Source organism: Takifugu flavidus, chromosome 1 (assembly GCF_003711565.1).
Source record: "Takifugu flavidus isolate HTHZ2018 chromosome 1, ASM371156v2, whole genome shotgun sequence".
Taxonomy (NCBI): Eukaryota; Metazoa; Chordata; class Actinopteri; order Tetraodontiformes; family Tetraodontidae; genus Takifugu; species Takifugu flavidus.
In genome coordinates this window covers 20,635,352-20,655,362 of record NC_079520.1, presented here as the reverse complement: position 1 = coordinate 20,655,362, position 20,011 = coordinate 20,635,352, and the positions used below count along the sequence as shown (strand labels likewise).

Below are 20,011 nucleotides of genomic sequence, written 5' to 3'. Positions count from 1 at the left end.
TAGAGGACACCCGGGAATATGTCAATGCCTGCCCTACCTGCAACCAGAACAAGTCTTCTCATCAGGCCCCGTCTGGTCTTCTACAGCCACTTCCTGCGCCGCATCATCCGCTCCCGTGTTCGTGGCAGAGGCCTTCAGTATCTCGTTGACTGGGAGGGTTATGGCCCAGAAGAAAGATCTTGGGTTCCTGCTCGTCACATTTTGGACTGACAGCTGCAGGTGACCTTGTTCTCCTCTCAGGAATTCTAACCCGCCTTCCAGTTTCCCCCTCCTCCCACCCTGGCTCATGGGACTTTTTTTTCATATGCTCCTATGATGCAACCTTAGACTGAAGTCAGATGTGAAGGTGGAACATTCCAACTCCACCTGCAGCACACATGGGATGGTGAACTGGTCAGCCTGAATCTCAGCTGAGTAATTTCAGAAAAATACAAACATGCAAAACTCCATAGAAAAACACATGTCTACCAGAACACATACACGTGCCTGTAGAAAGTAGATTTTTTTTTATAAATAACTAATCAATGTCTTCAATCAAGGTGGGGCCGATATGATTCAGTATTGGGTGCCAATACCAATGTAATTAATTCCAGAATTCAATTCTGAAAATCAGTTTTGGGTTTCCGCTTTGGAATTCTGGGATGGATGGATAGATAGCGATAGATAGGAGGAGATAGAGATAGAGATAGATACAATAAAATTGAAAACTAATTTAAAAAAACTTTTGTAAAAGGCAACATGTGAACCATTTATTTACCTCATTGACATGTCTGTACAAGTGTAAAAAAAATCTTACATTAGAAACATGAATATGTTGGAGAGAAAAATTAAACAAGTAAAAAATGTTTACACATGCCACTACCAACATAACACAACCAGAACTACAGATAGAAAAATAGACAGATTTTCAGGTAATCCTATCAGGTGTCCCAGTGACCATTTTGTGATCTAGTTTTTATGTTGCCATCATATTTAAAAACTGTCTCGTTTCACCAGTGTAAGATTTGTAGACATCTTACAGATCGATAAAAGGCTTCCTCTTACAGTGCTGATCCCGGAAAAATGAAGGCAGTGCCGCCTTTAGTCTAGCATGTCTGAAGGGGACTCATGGGTGAGTTTTAAAACTGTCCATCAGTTTGTTTGTCCCCTCTCTGTATCCTCTTAGATATATAATGATGATGATGATGGCACAACACTTCCAGCTTCATAATGCACCATTCGGACTCTGGCCTCTTCACTGCTTGGCCTTCTTCAGGATGGTGCCCACCGCAGAGATGACCGTTGTCTTGGTGCCGGTGGCAGTGGTTGTCACAGAGACAACAGCGGGCAGCGTTGCGGTAGTGGTGATGATAGTAGGTTGGGCCAGGGTCACTGGGATTGCAGAGTCCCATTTGCTTTTCCTCTTCTGAGCATCTGATGGGGACAGAAATCAAGTGATGTCAGTTGATTATCATGACCCATATGCAAGCCCATGTTTGTAACTATTGTCAGTCATTTCCACCATCAGGGGTCACAATCAACAGACTCGTGATGGTGGGGGGTGTCACACTGGGGGGTGCCACACTGGTGGCTGTTCACCTGTGGCTGTGGTGGTGCTGGTGCTACTGGCGGTGGAGGCTGCTGTGCTGGAGGGGTTGGTGCCTTTTTTAGTTCCTGTGACAAACTCGATCTGTGGACCAAAAACAGATTTCACAAAAGTGACTCAACTACTAGAGCTGGTAAAGGTGTGATTTAATTAATTTATTTTTCTACTTTATTAAAAGTTTCTGTTTTTATTTCAAGTCATACTGCAGTATGCTTTGTGTTGTAGTTGTTAAACTTGTAGGTTCATTCAGGTCTAGTTCATCATGTGCAGCTTATGATAGCATGTTTTTGACAACTTGCCCAGGTTGTCTGTATATTCTCAATCATCCAGGTCATAATTATCCAAGGTAGTTTTCTTTGTCAACTGGACTGTTTTTCTTCTCTTTTGTAGACGTTTTGCCTTCTATCCAGAAGGCTTCTTCAGTTCTGAACCCACTGGAAACAGAGCTTTAAAATATAGCCCTTGTAGACAATTAGCATGCTAATGATCTGGGTGGTCACCTGAGTCGTTAGCAGGGTCGTTGACCTAGTTTCAGTTGAGGTGTCTCCCCTTTGCCTGCTGGCTCACATGGTGGTGAGTCACCAGATCTCCTGAAATGGTGTGAATGTTTGGTTTGTTGTTGGAAGGAGTGGAGGAATTCATTGTATGTGGGTGATAGGAAGTGCCTTAGCCCACCACCTCTGTTTAAGGATGGATTTTCCATTTTGACATGGATGGTTTCCTTGACAACCCTCTCAAACCAGCGGTCTTCTCTGGCCAGTACCCGTACTTGGTTGTCCCCGAAGGAGTGCCCACTCTCCTTTAAGTGTAAGTGGACTGCTGAGTCCTGATCTGAAGAGGTGGCCTGTCTGTTGTGCCATTCTTCTGTGGAGAGGCTGTTTGGTTTCACCAATGTACAGTTCCTTACCTTCCTCCTGGCACTGTACAGCATAAACAACATTACATTGTTTATAGCTTGGTGTCTTGTCCTTCAAGTGTACCAGCTTCTATCCAAGTGTGTTGCTTGGTTTAAACTGCACCAGTATGTCATGTTTTTGGAGGATCCGCCTAAATTTCTCAGAGACCCCGGACAGATTTGCATTTGTTTCTCTTCTCTTCTTTGCTGGGGTTTCATTTGCCCAGGTTATTATGAGAAAGCCGACTTTGAGGACCACCACTGACATGAATTTGTGCTATATAATCAAAAGTTATTCAACAAAATAGTTACTGATGCATAGTTCATGCAAATACAGTGGATTTAAAGTTTGGTCTGAGTTTGTTACTGATGAGGAAAATGTGGCTACTGTAAACTAGTCCATTGTACAAAAGTACAAAGTGGACATATTCTTTTGTTTGTTTTTGGTTAGACTCACTTTTGTCCTCTCCTTCTTGGCTTTCTCTAGTTTGTCCATCTCCACTTTCTGAGCTTTGGCTGCAAAGATAAAAACATCTGTGAGCTTTAATCACACAATTGTTAAAAGTAGTGGCACCACTTACCAAGAGATTCATAGTAGGAGTCCTCTGACCAGCCATGAGGGTCGAACATATCATTTGGGTAGTTGGTTCCAAGTTCGTCTATTTGGCAGAACTGAATGAGCTTTTCATATATACTTTAAAAAAAGAAAATTAAATAGTTTTTAAATAAAGAAAATAATGCATTTAATGATGAATGTGATGCCATTCTTCAGCTAGGCTCCATACCTTGGGTTTCTAAACTCTTTCTTTTTCTGAATGTGGTTGTTTGTATCAAAGTCTTCATAGGTCTTCCTTTCAAAAAGCTTGTTTATCTTTTCCTGTTTAAAAAAAAAAAAAGAATTCTCCCTCTTATGAAGACCTGACTTCATCTGCTGTGTCTGTCACAAACACAAATGATATGCAGTATGACACGCTGGAGTGTGGGCTGCTGTAAATGGACCAATTTTAAGTAAAATCTAGAAACTATTTGACAACCAGGGTGAACCAGGCCAGGAGCTGGCAGATATAGCATTGGTCATCCATTGTGATAGAAGTGGACCAAAATACGATAGTATACATTATATATTAAACTTCCACTGGATCCAGGAATTCTCTTCAACCTGGATGACTCAGTCGTTGCTCTGAGTTATCCTATAATGACGGAAACAACACAGCATCATTATAGTCACAACATCTAGACGGCACGTTTAAAAAAAAATAAAAAAATAAAACCCAACATTTTTGAAAACTAGTCAATTGAAACCAAAAGCTGGGCAATTTAAATTAAATCTGTTATAACAGCACCAACTACATGTAAGACCAGCACTATTGTTGTCTTTCTTTCAGACCTAACCTTCTTAACTGTAGGGCATGGATACCAGGGCTGTTCTGGTGCATTTGAATCATTCATTGTTGGCCTGATAGGCATGGAGGTGTGCCAGCTGCAGCAGGAATTACTGCTGAGCTCTTTTCTGAGTCAGGCTCCTGTCCTGACCTGCCTCCCCTGTGGACTGGACATACTTTACTGCAGAAACATACAGCAGACATAGCTGGTGCTTGTAGCATGAAATCAATAGTGTGATAAACAACTGCTGGGGTAATTACAGGAGTTGAAGAATTTATGCAACATTTGTCTGCTTCAGGGTGAATTTAAGTTAAACATAAGCCCCTGAAAGCAATCCAGGTTATCAAACCTAAAAATGGCAACTGGAAGAGACCTTGCACATGAGTCTCTGCACATGAAATATTCTGTGTCTCGTAGCAGCATGTCTTCATGAAGTAGGAAAATTATAGTAAAACTACACAACAGCGAACACAAAACAGCAGCCAACCCACTCAGCACCTCCTCAGTTCTAATTATCAGACAATGCACTACTTTGCATTAACAGTGACAAACATAAGCATACAGCTGTGGAGGTGTGTTTACCTGCAGCTGGCTAGAACACCGCCCAGGGGGCTCTGGGGGGATCCTGATCTCATCTGGTGACATGTTCCTCACCTTCTCCGAGAACAGAGCTGCAAGAAAGTCAGAAACTTGCACATCAGGTTGACAAAGTTATTTTTCCCCATCACATCTCACCTTTAAGTCTTTATATGCTAGATGAGGGATAACATCATGAATTAGGAAGTGGTGGAACTGAAGTATTTTCAATTATATTCATGTGACATGAAACATTTCTGACTTTGTGATTCAGCTATTAAAACGTTGTTCTCAAATGTAAAATAATTTTGTGGGAATAAAGATGCTTTTTTCAATAAGTAAGCAACAAGTAAGCATTCTGTATACTGTTGAAGTTGGAAAGAAACTGCCCTGGAAATTCCACAGCATTTTTCATTTTTACTTATGTGGCCTGAATTCTCTTCCATCCAGTTGTAAAATTTTATGCCTGATTTTATCCAACTACTAACAAATTTCTGTGTATTTGCTCTGACACAATATAACTTTCAAAGTTCTACCCCTTGCCTGGTAGTTCTGCAGCTACAAGTTCAGTATAAATGTACAATAGGGCGAGGGAGCTTGTTGTTTGGGCTTGAACTGAAAAGGGAGGCTCCTCTCTCATCCCACCCACTATGTTTTTCTTCTCCTCTTGTCTCTTTCTGCCTGCAGGGTAGACATTCCTTGGCTGTCGCTCACTTCTCCGACACAGCGTTTACTGTCATTCACTACCATCAATCAAGATCTCAGTCAATGCTGCAAAATATGCAAGAGTGTGTATTCATGTATGAAGGACCTGAGAGCTAGTCAGCAAGTATGAACACGACTGAAAATAAGATCATTTTCTGAAGTGCTGCACTTTAGTGAGGCTGAAGGCTGGAAACAACTCTAATACTTGCACTCATACTCAAGAAAAATGAAGGTCAACATGAACAAAAGTCTTCAATACATCATATTTTCCATCATTAAATGCACTCCAAATATCACCATTTTAATCATTCACATGGTCATAGTAGTTACTTTCCATAACAAACTGAATGATAAAATGCACTACAGTGAACTAGCCTGTCTGTGGATTTGTTCCTGAAGTGCCTTACACCCTCTGCTATCTTTGTTCTTCTCCACTGTCTGCTGAACAGGTGAGATAACTTTGTGACCTGACACCATTGCCCTAATGTCTGTAGAGTTCAAAGCAGGAGCAGAACCACATTCCTTCTGGGTCATCTCTGCAACCAAGGAAAATGAGGAGCAGGGCGTTGCCTGAGCCGGCAAGACGTATAACTAAGAGTGAGCATGTTTAAGCTCTGCATATCTTCAACAACAATGAGTGAGGTCTGCAGTACTGAAGAAAAAAAAGACTGGCTATAGGTTTTTTTGTTGCACATGGCAACAAGACAATACCCTCACAGGGTATGCCTGAGTCACAAAGCTGAGGAATCGTTTCTATTTCACTTGTGTGCAGACACTCAATCATGTCTTATATATGTGGTTTAAGAGATATTTAGCACCAAGGGAGTCTGCTAATCCTCTCTAAACAAGGAATTAGGTGGAATTAGGTGACTAACTTGAGTATAAAGAGCAACATAAACTCCACAGAAGTAGAAGTGCAAACAAATCTAATTCAGCACTTTGAAGTGAGGCATATCAAGCATATCAGAAGGCCTGTCAGAAAGACCTCCAGATATGCCAGAAAGGACATAGAGCCATAGTAACAAGCAGACAGAGGAAAGATTGTACTGTCTAGAAAAGTCACCATCTGTCTCCCAGGACAACATTGAGAAAGTCACAGTCTGTGCCCTAGGGGAATTTTCTGGACAGACACACAAAGTCTGCCCCTTCACAGAGCAGACAAAGAGCTATGCTCAGCCTGCTGACTGAGGCCTTTGGCTCAAAGCACTGTGACATTTACTGATTTTCATGACTGATGAGCCAAACTTCACCAGCAACATGTTAACTCTAGAACTATGAGACACACATTACACTTCCGGTTCTCTGAAAATTACCGTATAACAAATAATAAAGGACTACTTTACATAATCCACCTTTACAGTGCAAACTATTTAACATTATAATGTTACCAAGCAAGTGTTGAAATGAATCAACTATGTATTCATAATCAGCCTACAAGCCCATAAAGGCAAACAGCAGAAGGTTGTGTTGTAGGATTCTGCCGGAAGCCACTCCCTCTATCACTCACACCTGCTGTGATCTGGTGTTCAGACACACCTGTATACGTCATTTCTTACTCACCAAACCACTGACAGCTCCCACAGTGAGTCTTTCATTACCAAAGTCTACTTGTTGATTCAGGCATTTCCTGCACCAACACCCAATCAACTTTCAAAAGGTATAAATTAATTCCAACAATAGCGTTGGACAATAATGCCAAAGTAAAACTAATTTCTGGTGTATACCAGTAAGAAGCAGCGATTACTAAAACAATTATTAATGACGTTGCATTAAGTAATGTGCCTCTACATTGCATCAAAGACAAAGTTCACAATCTCCAAACATTGTTCTACAACAAATGATGCTCGAAACACTAGAAGATGCAACATAGCAGCATATAGCTATATAGGGATTGTACTCCACCATGCTCTCTGCAGCTTCACAGTGCTCAATAAGTGCTAAGTGTCAAAATGATGTGTCAAGACAAACTCTTGAATTTCAAAGAGACTCAGAATGGGCAAGAAAGATGATTTAAGTAACTGTAACAGACCTGCCGGAGTATTTTAGAAATTAATGATCTACTGGATTTTTCTGCAAAACCATCTGCTGATGAGAAGGCAAAGGTACGGTAACTCAAAGAACCACTCTATACATGCTCAATGCCTCAAACTGTGAAGTAGAAAATGACCAAAACAGTTGCCACAAAAATCAACTAAGAACTGAGTGCTCACCAAAAATGGACAAGAGAGGATTGGTCAGATGAGTCTGGAATTCCGCTACAAATTTGATTGTTATGGTCAGAATTTAGCATAAACAACATAAAAGCATGGCTCTATCCTGCCTAGAATTAACAGTTCAGGCTGCTGCTGGGGGTGGTGTAATGTTGTGGACAATAACTTCATAGCACACTCTGGGTCTGGTATAAATGTCAGAGCCTACCTGAGAATTGTCATTGTACAATTGATTATTTAAGTATTATACTTTGGTTATAATGACAAATTTTTAAAGAAAAAATATAGTTTGCAGCATGAGAATGCTAGATTTGCACTGGTGGTAGCACATGATTTAAGTCATGCTATGTACTCACCAACTAACTCACTGGGGTCCTTTTTTTCTTCTTCTGGGATCTGAAAAGGAAACAGAAAAGGGAGGAGAGGGACAGAGCAAGAGCTATTCATCTGATTTGAAAGTATATATTTCAATAAAGCATCCTTTCAGAAAATTGACTGTCAAAATGTCCCATCTGTACCTAAAATGTACAAATATATGGCATTCTAAGGAGAAAAAAAAACAGGCCACTTGAGCAAATCCAGGCTTTGTAAGGAGCACTGCAGCAGAAGGGGAATTATAGCACAGCATCTAAACTATGTTGTCTGTTGTGCCAGTACTGCGGGCACAACACAGGTTCAGTACAAAGGAACAGTACTGTTATTCACAGGCATCGTATCATTTTCGTCAAGGTGCTGCACAAACACATCAAGAGAATTGTGCTAAATATGGACAAAACACAAAGAAGAGAAGGGGAGGAGAGAGGGGGAAAAATATGAGTGCACACTAAAGAGAACCCTATATTTTTCCGCACAGTCTTCCCTTTGTTCAATCAACATGAAGAGTAAAAGAACTAGTTGGCTTTCCAGTGTACTGCAGATCTGCAAAGGTGTTAATGATTAGTAAAAGAGAGAAACATGTAAAGCACTGACCATTTCATGACTACTAATAGACTCATTTTACTCAGGTGATATTGAATCACCACAGCCTATTTACAGCCATACAATGCCTGTTAAGAAATGTGGACTTGATTACTTTATTAATAATATTAGCTTAGGTGCAAATAAAGGCATGGACTGATTGTCTCCAGTTAAGCATCAGTAGTTTTTTCCTACCATTAGATTGGGTAGGCCCCTGAAAGTCAAGTTATCATAATTTAATTTTATACACCAAATCAGAACAGAGGTCATTTCAGTTTACTTTTTCTATAGAACACATCTGGACCATGTTCATTTAATAAATTGTTACTAATCAAAATTATGTTTTCATTTTCCATGTTGACCTACCTACCTACACACATGAAAAAAAAACACCTGAACACATACCAGAGTTTTACAGTTGCACATGCAAAATTAATATTTGTCTGCGGCAAAGTCACAGTGCTACAGACCATTTTCCACAAAAACAAGAAATATGCAGATGAAAATGATTTCCGATCATACATTGGTAACACAATGAAAGTCGTGTGAATACAGAGGGAGGTTTCCCCATCAGCCTACAGGTTTTAACTCCAGTTTATGTTTTCATATGTGATTATAAGTTCCTATGATGACTCTTTTCCAAAAAACAAACAGCTGTTAGCCTAAATGACAAATCATCAACGACATAGGTCTCAATATGCTTCTACTTAGCCTGCTGGGAACATGAACCTATCTCCTGTGCAGATGAGTTTTTCATTTCACCTGCAGAGGACTATTTTCAGGTTGGCTCTGCAACTTCCCACCAAAACAGTAGAAGGTAGGGCAACTTTAGCAGACTATCCACTGTGCAACTTCCCAAATATAGATCCAAAACAAACAGTGGCATCATTTATTACTTGTATTTACAGTAAGCCACTTTGGATTTAATGAGAAGGGCTTTGGCTAGAAAACATCATACACAACAAATCACTCAAAGAATAAAAACAGTCAGACAACAAACTACGAGTGAGCAATAATAAATAACGCATCACTGTGGTGATTGCAGGGGGTCCACTGATTAAATATATAAGCAAAACCCATTGGAATGTATGTGACTGTGAGCACTACATTTTCAAAAACATGGAGAAGAATTGCATTACATCCCTGTTTTTGAAGCACACCATAAGTGACACTAGCAAGGCAAAGGTTACCTCTGCTACTAGTAGTAGCCAGAGTAGCTCTGCACACCTGCTACATGTTTGCAGAGTGTAAAGTTTCACGACAAACAACACAATTTCTTATCAGCTTATTTCCTGCCACAGTATGAATGATGGCCAAAACAGGGTACAGCTGAATACAAATATGTACACTTAAAGATATCTCAATGTACAAAAACACATCAAAACCTTAACCCTACTTACCGGTACTATATGCAGTAACTTACTATGTGTATATACTGTTATGCTGTTTATCTGCCATGGCTCTGCTATCCATTATTATAATATGCAATTTTAATTATTATAGAATATTTTTCTAATCTTCAATTTTGTTTCATATTTTCATAACCATTTCTTGTTCCCTTTTCTTTATCCAGTACATTGTTCTTCTATAGTGTTTTTAACTTAATTAACTTCACTTGGTGACAGCCCTGCACAAGAACTGATGAAACCTCTTGGATGAGAGGTGAAACATCTTCATGAAACTCAAACAGTCCAGTTGCTATGATTCAACAACCAGAAGAACAACTATGGACCATATTAAGGGAACATGTATACAAGAAAAAAAAACTTCTACATACACATAAAGCAATATTATTCCACTAGCAGTCAGTGCCTACAAGCTAACCTCAACAGACCTAACCACACCATTGATTTAGCTCACTGTACAATACATCAGTTAAGCAAAGCTTAATAATAAACTCAAGGTCCTCCTCTTATCTACACCAAGTGCCTCACTTCCCGGTCAAGTGTCCCAGTGATCTACACATAGCACCATCTAGTGAGAATGTGCCTTCACATCATGTGGGGCCAGTGCTGCACATGTCTTTTGGTTATTAACAAAACAAGTGAGGAATTAATCAGCTGTAACCCCTGTCCAAATCAGATCCACCAAATACCTCAACATCATCTGTGTCCCTCCCCTCTTCAGATTCGTCCATTTCCTATGAAAACAAAAATGCACAAGGTTAACACACCCCAAGGATCAAGAGAAGACTTAGCAGCAGATGCCAGATGACATCCATCACCTATCAGGACTGCAGGACTGTCCAAAAATGTCTCTACTGTAGAACTAGTGATTGTTAAAGGAATAGTACAAACATTTTAGTCTTAAATATAAATACAAATATTAATCTGGGTTCATACATGTGTGCTCGTATACACGTCCTTTGTTAAAAAAGTAGAGGCAAACAGGCAAGAGCCATAAGGTAGAAAAGACTGGCAATATTGCTACAGTCATGTGTCATGCTGTTTGGTTTAGGAAAGATCCACAATGAGCCTGAAATGCAAGGACCTCTAACTTGTCTCCTTGAAATCAAGTATTTGTAGGAAAGTGACAATGATAACATTTAAGTGATATTGGTGTTTTAATGGTAAGAGATTATTTTGTTATGACTGATTAATAAACAAGCACACTACTCTCTTCAGATTCTGAAGTTTTCCTTTAACTTCACAATTATGCAATATGTTGTTGGTCTATCACATAAAATTCAATAAATTTTATGCTTTTAACCTGTGGAGCAACCAAACAGAATTAAAACATACTGCAAATTACTTTTTTCTCTCTCCATACTTAAACTGCCTAAATGCCAACATTTTAGTAGTTTTTCCCTTGAAGAGTATCAAACATTGGTGCAACAAGGAGTTCGTAAAACCACAAAATTTCCCTAAAATGTCAATAGAAAGCACATCTGAAAAACAAATATCAGGTTTCAGCTTTCTCAAGCAGCAGACTTTTTCTGAACTGGCCACAGCTGTCGAAAGAATCCAATTAACAGTGGCTTCTGAAGGGAAATACTGACCGAGTTGCTCTCTCTGCTCTCTTCATCTCCAGATTCCTTCTCATCAGGACCCTCAGTCCGGTTCAAGTCATCATCGCCATAACTGTACACCAGACTCCCCCCTGGCCCTACAAGTGACAGACAACAGTCAAGTCAGAAAATGAGAAAAACACAATACTCACATAAGAGAGAAGCAGATGTGTCAATTTGGCAACTCAAAGTGCTGTAATTTGTGGTTTATTTACAAAATTAATATAACTTTTGTACAACACAGGTTGTACAAATGCCTCAAGTGTATCTCTAGCATTTTCTCTATACTATTTATCCACAGATGGATAAATAGAAGGCACAAAGTTAAATCTATTAATCACAATGGAAATTCAGGATTGACCAAGCATTTCTTTTTAGTCATCATTTTTACAATCACCAATGTATGCAATTAAAGACAATGGGGAAATTACCCAAATGCTATAAATGCGCAAACCTTAATCCCAAAATTCTTCTGAAAAAAGGAGCTGACCCCAAAAGTCTTACAATCAATAAAACCAACAGTTTACAATGATCTTTGAAGATCATGGGGTAAATACAACAGCTGAATGGAACAAATGGACAAATATTTTGAGTTTTTGTGCGGGTCTGCTTAAGTTTGAGCTTTGTATCAGCTGTATGTATACATGCCGTGTCTGAAACTACCGGTACTCACCTATGCAGTGCACTCAGCAGTCTGTATGCCATATTGAAGTAGTGTGCGAATGCTCAGTGAGCATCGTTGTACCCTAGTGCACTTGATCCCACAATGTACTGCAAAAAGTAGTGTTCAACTGATGCACCCTAACTTGGGTAATATGTCCCACCTATTGATGGCTGGGGAACTGGGGCCTTGAGAGATGTTATATAAATATAAGTATTGTCAGATATGTGTTTGATACATTACTTACTATAAAGTGTAAAATTTTCTTTCACTTTAGTGACGTATTGATGTTTCCTGCCTAATCTGTTTTTGCCATAAAGACATTAGAATTTATGCAACTATAAGCATTGTTAGCTTGTTTTTCCTTCATACCATTTTAATTATACTTTACTAGAGTTGTTGCACTTTAAATGGAGATTTAAGATATTGTTAAGATTGATATAAACATACTGCAGGCTCATCTATTGAACTGATTTCTTTAGGTGATGATGATGTCCAAAGTTTGATCCACAGCTGGGTGAATGACTACCTGTTTTCTAGGAAGATACAGGGATAACCAACATTTCCTAGGATGCAATAACCCTCAGGAGGGCACAGTCCCTGAACATACACAGGGCTGTGTTTCAGGCCTCTTAACTATCCAGTGAATAGGTCCACAAACAGACACTGGTGGTCACATGTAGATTGAAGATTAATAGAATTAAACAGTTTTCTATTAAAGTAACACTGAGCTTCTGCACCAGGGGTCTTGATCCTAAAGTGGCATCCATCTATAATGGCCACCACTTTGGCAAAAGCTGGTGATCCAGCCGGGCATTGAAAGCCTGCAGCAATTGTCGTCAGGTTGTCCTATAGAAAATATAATTGGATATTTTTTCAGGGCAAGTACTTTATCTGAGACAAAATGAATGATGTCAATGGCTGTGGAGCATGGAATTGAGAAGGTTCTTGCACCTACTAGTCTAAAAATGATTAAAAACCCCACCTCCAGACTCCAGCAATTGCGAAATCAATGTGAAGTTTACAATTCTTTTCAGAAGGGGTGCAGTTCAGTCATTTTAAAATATTTCAACATAAAGGTGGGAATAAAAACCATAATCAACCATTGTTGTTTTTTCTGTCACTTTCAATTTGATGAAATCTTTATCACAAAGGAAATATAGTTCTAAGGAAATGTCGATTCTGTGCCAGAGGACAGGATCTCAAAATATTTTTTTTAAAAAGATGACAAACAGATCAAAAGCCGGTTTGAATTTTGGAAGACAGTGGAAGACTACTTGAGAATATACCATTACGTCAATGTGCAAAAATGTTACTGGACTTTAATTATTTTAGTATTTTATTTATTGATATCAAGTTACCTTATAGGGGACTAATACACTAACAAATGTGTGTTTTTTATTTTGATTGGGTTAAAATAATAGACCTGGCCGCGACCGGGTTCGTATTTATTATGCGACGCTATGACGTCATTTAAACTGCGCCGGCGTATTGTACTAAAGGGAATTTCAAATTCAGACTCAATCCAACTCCCCTATGTACTGAGTTTCGAACATAGCATACATTTATATATTCTGGAATGTAATCGGTGTTTCAATAGTTACCCGACTTTTAAACAAACTTCCGTTTGTATGTTTTAATGATGGGTCAATGCTTCCTCATTACCGACACAGGGGGAAAACAACCCAATATCGTAAAGTTGTTTTTCCTGCAGTGATCCGTAAACAACAAATTTTTCATGGGACCTAAAGTTATTTAAATGTTTTTGTAGCGGCTTATATTGTGCGTTTTAATATCGTCGTACTCAAACAACACCAGGGCTACATGATTCCTGAAAATTATGCTAGCCTGATTAGGCCAAATCTTGAATTGCAATAGACTGTTTTTTCTACCAGTTTTAAGGAGATAATTGTTTGTAGTATAACATACCTATTTCTTCTATGTCGGGTTCGGAATCCGGTTCTGAATCATCTCCATAGTCTGCTAAAGAAGAAAGAAGAGCACTCTTTTTGCCGCTCGCCATAACTTAAAGCGTTCTCAATCTGCACCCAAATCCTGAACTGCTCCATATCACTTCTGCGCAAGCGCAAACAAACATTTACGCATGCGCGGACAGTTCCCACTTTCAATGAAAGTAGTTCCCACTTTCAATGAGTAAGACAAAAGGCAGAAAAGACTTCAGCTAAAATAGAAAAACTACATTATGCATTTGTAATCAAAGCAAAAGAATAAATATCTTTGACAAAAATAAATAACTAAAAGCAAATAGATACATACAGTACGTGTGGTAAAAAATCTCCTCAGCCATTAGGCCAGCATCCCTGCTGAGAACCAAGGCAAAGGATTAAAAAGAGCCATTTTTCCACATGCTTTCCACTGGATATTAAAATTAAAATACTGTATTGCACAAACATATTTTGCAAATATGTCTTTTCAACAGTCCAGCATCACAGTTTCTCTGTTCACATAATTTTTTCAAGCATGTTGAAATCAAATTTTACTCTGCATTGTATGTTGCACGATTCATATTCAGATTCCTTTATTTGTCCCACACGGGAAAATTTACAGCGCAACAGCAGCAAAAGCACGCAGAAAAAAATTGAAATATGAATAGAGAATATATATAAAAGGATGTATATATAATAATACAACATAGATAGATTGAAAAAGGTAAAATTAAATTATTAGAAAATATTTCACTTTGTCCTACTTACTGTAGTAATAAAAAGCCATCATGGTAATTTAGACTAAAGTCTGAAAAATAGTGCCGCTAAAGTGAGTTTTGTTTTCAGAGTTTGTGTGTAAAATTAAAAGACAAAAAGAAATACTGGTAACAGTTTCAAGGTTCATGTCACAAAAACGACATATCACATTAATGTCACATTTTTTGGGTTTATAGTTTGTAAGAAATTCTGCATAACTGTAGAGAGATCCTTCTTCATTAAACATGACAGTTTGGAATAAGACACAATGTCGTGGATCTCATATGAAACACCAGAAGAGAAACAACGGACTGAAGTGTATTTTATGCTGCCCTGAATATCATACAATCTTGCCCTTGAAAAAAGGAGCACAAAACTTCATCAATGATATGTGATATGGACATATGCTGGTTAACATACTAATTTCAGATTTTATAATAGTGGGGAAAAAAATTGCATTAATTACAAATACAATGTAATGCAAAATAATATACAACTACAACGATGAGTTTATCATGCAATGTTGATGCATGTGCCAAATTTTCTTGGTCGTCCAGTTTGTCATCTGCCATAAAGTGTTCTGTTCACCATAAAGTTTTAACATGTATAAAAAGCAGACTGGAATGGTCCCAGTTTCTAAAAACATTTTCTTTTTCTTTCTTTTTTTGCAGTTTTCAGAGGTCCAGATTAGAACTCGTCCTCAGCTGTGGATGAGTGTCACTCAGCTGAGACAGCTTTGAAATTGTTTCAACATGTCTACTTTTTGAGTCCCAAACTTTTACACTTTTTGTTGACGTCCTTCAAGTGGTCCCTATTTGGTCAAGGAATGCGGTGGAGTGTTTTGATGTGTTTTTGGATTATTAAACTCTAATAAAGTCTGTCTTCACAAATGTGCAGTATATATTACCAGCAGTTGGTTTGTGTGCAGGCATATTAATATTATCTTAAATGGCATATGTATTTGTTTGCCAGATTTATGTTGACCACAAGCAGATGCCTAAAACCACTTTTGAGCTTTTTATTAAGCTTTTTATTATAAGAAATAGCCCAATACACAAGAAAATGTAACTCTATTTCATGCCATATTTTCTCAGTAACAAATTTAAATCATGTTTTCATCATAGATTTTATGCTAATGTGGTGTGTTACTCTAAATCAGGAAGCTATATGCATCATATTAATAGTACTGTATGTTCTTGGACTTCTGTGACAACAAAATTTCCCTCTGGACATCAGAAACTAATTTATCCATCTGTCTATGAAGGTATTTACTTCAATGCCTCTTATTCATTGCCAATAGATTAATGAAAATGGAAAAACATTTTAATAGTGGCTGAGAAAAAGAAAGCTGACCATCACATTAGGGATGGAAGGGTAAAACATGTAAAATATTTTTTCCAAGCAATTACTGAAAGAAAAAGGCCGGGTAACAACTTTCCAAAACAGGAGATCTATGATAGTGGAAAATGCCACTATATAAAGGCTGGAAAGGCTGGAAAAATGAGTATCAATTCCATCCCTTATAAATCAGATCTCTCTTCTTTGTTATCTTCTTTGCAGGCGCTGGACAGCAACTGCAATAATATCAGTATAAAACTGCAATCTTTGTCTAGAGAAATGCTTTGGACCCATGTTTTCAGCTGGGAACAATTCTAAACTAAAATCTGGTGTAGTTTTTTCATGTTATAAATCTGATCATTAGCCACAACAGCCACTCCACACACTCCTACTGAGAGTAACTCACCTTGCCATGGCTGTGCTCCACTAAAATTACCTTCTCACCTCATAGCTCAGTAACTGCAGTGTGTGGATTTTTAAAGCTCACTTTCTTATGCAGTCACTGCCCTGGCATTATGTGGACACAAAGCTCAAACATTACAGGCTAGCCCCAATGTTGGCTCTTGCAGTGTTATCATAAGCTCATTTTGGTTAGTTTCAGTAATGAGGACAGGTAAACATAAAAGTAGGAATTTGGTAACTGTTTACTCAACATACAGACCCGTAAGAGCTAAACTTTAAAAAATACCCCCAAACAATGGTGGTGTCTTTTTTAACCCTATTTTAACACCACAATTAAATAATTGCTGAGCCAGAAGGAAAAGCTCTCAATCTACCAGTCAATCTTTGTTCCTACCCTCCCCAATGGTCGTGGCTGAAGGAACAAGGTCGTGGATACAAGAGCTTTTCTCCACGAGGTGACTGGGGTCTCTCTTAGAGATAGGGTGAGACTCTCCGTCATCCAGTAGCGTCTCAGAATAGAACCATTGCTCCTGTGTATATCAAGAGGTCATTTGAGGTGCACCTGGTCAAGATGCCACCATGGTACCTTAATAAGGAGGTGTTCCTGGATGAGCCCTCAGGGAAGGCCCAGAACCAGGTGGAGAGATTATATCTTCACCCTGACCGGGAGCACATGACCGAGTAAAGAGTAGTCTGGGGGTCTTTGCTTGATTTGTTGCACATCTCGTATAAGCAAAAGACAATGGATAGATAATTATATAACTGATTTAAAAATGTTTATCATCATATACTATGGATTTTTTGTTTTTTAGTTACATACAAGTAGTTTTATACAGTATTGCGCCATAAAAACGTGTTTACAGTACCTCGCTCAGCCAACAGAGAGCGCCGTCACTTAGTAATGATCAACTGAAAATAAAAAAACCTTAAAGTTTTCCACGTTTCTGATATCAACAAACCACCACCAAGTTAAAAAAATGATTGGGTGTGATATTCAATCAAAAATATCTTTCCTTTTTATCCATTTGGCCACTGTAAAATGTTTTGAAAAAGTCATCACAGTGCTTGAATGTCCTGATTCCACATGTGTCATTGATATCTGTGAATTTCAGCATCACTCTGGTTTGACGGAACTCAAATCCCTTCTGGAATGAATCAGATCTCATTTCCGTTCACAACAGTTCAGTGGGCCATTTTGCAAAGCCTGTGAAAATCATGTGGGTGATCAGGAAGAACGTATTTGCTGGTTTGTCCGCCTTGCTGTCAGCAGGAGTGTAGAGGCTGTACTCTGGAGCTTTGATGTTTCGGTTTTCCACAGCAGCAGCAGTTAATACAGGCCAGAAGTATCATAAAGACAACCGTGGCTGTCAGGGACAGAATATAGTTGGATACTTATTTTTCCATTAAAATACTATAGAATTGCACTCAATCACACTACTACATACAAATTTTCTAAACTGTATTCAGACAAAACACAACTGTTAAAAGCACTCTGAGTAAAGGCCCTGAGGCATTTGCTCTCTGCTCCTGTGCGATTACAGATGCAAAAAAGTAGAACGAGGCCACAGGAAATCTTTTTTTTTTTTTATAGGATTCTGTCATGAAACCCTGATTCTCTGAATTAAATCTCAGGAATCCAGACTCATTTCTTTCCTGATGTACATAACTGATGAAGCATCTCTTGAAAATTGAATCAGGCCTTTCTCTACATCTCTATATTCATAATAAAGGCAACCTGCAGCAGGAAAGGACATTTTTACTGGAGACTATAAATTCCTTTGTGATTAATTGTAGAATCTCCAACAAATAAATTGAATAAGCATGAAAATAAAGGCTTGTACTGACCCATGAACAGGATGACCACAGCGAAAGTTCCAATTTCTAGAGGTTTAGCCTGTGGAAGAGCCTGCAATTTGGTCCACACCTTCTGAATTATATCCATGATTTCCTGTTTCACATCCATAGTTTGAGTGCTCCGTTGGAAGCTGTGAGAAGTTTCCTCTGGTTTTCTAGGCCTTATTCTGTAAAAAGAAAAAGCAACAGTCAATGTTTTTATTATGTTGTAGAAGTGAAGTTATTTTCATTTCAAATTCCAAACTTTACTTTAAACGTCTTACCAGCAATTAACCCAGAGCTCTTGTTAATACAAACCATTCAGCTCTTTAAAACTCCATGTTCCACGAGTCAGCATTTATTACACCATGGCACCGCTAGTTATTCCACTGATTAACTTCCTGTTCCACCATGTGTATGGAGGAATGTGTGACTAATGGTCATTCGGTCTACCAACCTGCGTGTGCTTATATTTGCACAGCGGTCGCTCTATCGCACATGTTTAACTTTAAAAGGAGACTATTTCAGGCCTGTCATTTGAAGACCTGAGTCTGTCCTCATCAGCAGCTGTGTTTGGGTGACAGGCTGATATGGGACCAGCTGCACAGAAATGCCGAGAGACGCTCAAGATAAATGGAGATATACTCAGAATGGACATGTGTGACTTAGTGATCTGTTCCGGGGCTTAGTTGATTCATGAGAACACTTACTGGTTGGAACAAAAGTCAGCCCCCTGCTGAACTGCCATGTAAAAAAATCATATTGATCAACAAAAGTCTCAAGGAAATGCTTGTTAGCAGTCGACCCTGACCTGTAATGTACCAATATGTAAAAATGACACAAAAAAGACAATGTTATTGAAGAACCTAAAACCAAAACTTAAATTAAGATAAAAATAAAAATATGATAAAATATGACAAAAATAGTGTGAATAATGAATATTCAATATATATAGATTGAATTAATGGGCCTTGCTGTTGCCAAACTAATGCAGATTTAAAATTGTGACTGTACAGATTTACTTGTTGCTCAGAGAACTGAGTGACAAACCAATTTGTGGCTAATTAAAATGGTAAACGTCAACAGCTGTACCTTTTCACATAACAGCTTGAACAATAATTTTGTTGTACTTCTGAGGGACTCTAAAGTGGGACTATCAAAAAGCCTTTGAGGTTTCAAGGCTTGATGAGCACCTCAAATTTCCTCAAAACTTTAAATTTGATCTGTACCCTGCCAGACATTATACTTTTCTTTTTAAACATTTTTGGAGTTTTGGTAACTCACGCAACATTCAATTTAACTCTTTTTGACTCAAGAAGTTTGTTGTATTTTGCATTTCTTCCATAGTCACTTACTGATGAAGTCAGTTGGTTCCAGAACTGGAGATCAGTTGAAATTCATTAACAGTTATTGTACGTTGGTTTGAAATCAATAGTTTTTTGGCCTTTTTAATCTTTGAATGAGTGTGAAAGTCTCTTTGATCCTTAGACTTTAGACTTGTTCGATATTATTTCTGCTTCATGCACAAGCTGAAGATGTTTAATGGGATTCTTAAGAGCATCTACATGTTTTTAATGAATTTCCATTTATATCCTACCACTGAAAATATGAACCAAAGAAGCAACTGATTTAAAAGTCCCCATAATTATTTTAATTTACTATAATATTAAAATAATCCTACAGCTATGCTAATTGATAAATGCCTTCCCAAATTGATTTTCACTGCCCCCGTTATTTATAACAAAATTTCTTGCCAA

At 38.3% G+C, this 20,011-nt stretch overlaps 1 protein-coding gene across 2 annotated transcripts; it reads right to left on the bottom strand.

The window, feature by feature from the left end:
* Positions 1–722: 722 nt before the first annotated feature.
* sap30bp (SAP30 binding protein) lies at positions 723–14,072 on the bottom strand. Of its 2 annotated transcripts, XM_057057354.1 has the most exons (10): positions 13,909–14,072; positions 11,310–11,416; positions 10,407–10,451; positions 7,711–7,750; positions 4,446–4,534; positions 3,266–3,357; positions 3,062–3,174; positions 2,938–2,996; positions 1,579–1,669; positions 723–1,413 (listed from the first exon to the last, which is right to left on the bottom strand). In XM_057057354.1, the coding sequence occupies exons 1-10, from the start codon at positions 14,000–14,002 to the stop codon at positions 1,235–1,237; spliced, it is 909 nt and encodes a 302-aa protein (XP_056913334.1). In that variant the 5' UTR covers positions 14,003–14,072; the 3' UTR covers positions 723–1,234. The 2 variants fall into 2 exon arrangements, with proteins under 2 accessions (XP_056913334.1, XP_056913338.1); XM_057057358.1 differs by lacking the exon at positions 10,407–10,451 and having other exon boundaries at positions 13,909–14,069.
* Between the last annotated feature and the right edge of the window lie 5,939 nt (positions 14,073–20,011).

Excerpts from the sequence above, each read along its gene's own strand:
- sap30bp (XM_057057354.1), bottom strand. The coding sequence starts at position 14,002 with ATGGCGAGCGGCAAAAAGAGTGCTCTTCTTTCTTCTTTAGCAGACTAT. Across the intron at positions 2,997-3,061 it reads CTCCTACTATGAATCTCTTG|CCAAAGCTCAGAAAGTGGAG; the intron begins GTAAGTGGTGCC and ends TTATCTTTGCAG. Across the intron at positions 1,670-2,937 it reads CCAAGAAGGAGAGGACAAAA|ATCGAGTTTGTCACAGGAAC; the intron begins GTGAGTCTAACC and ends TTTGGTCCACAG.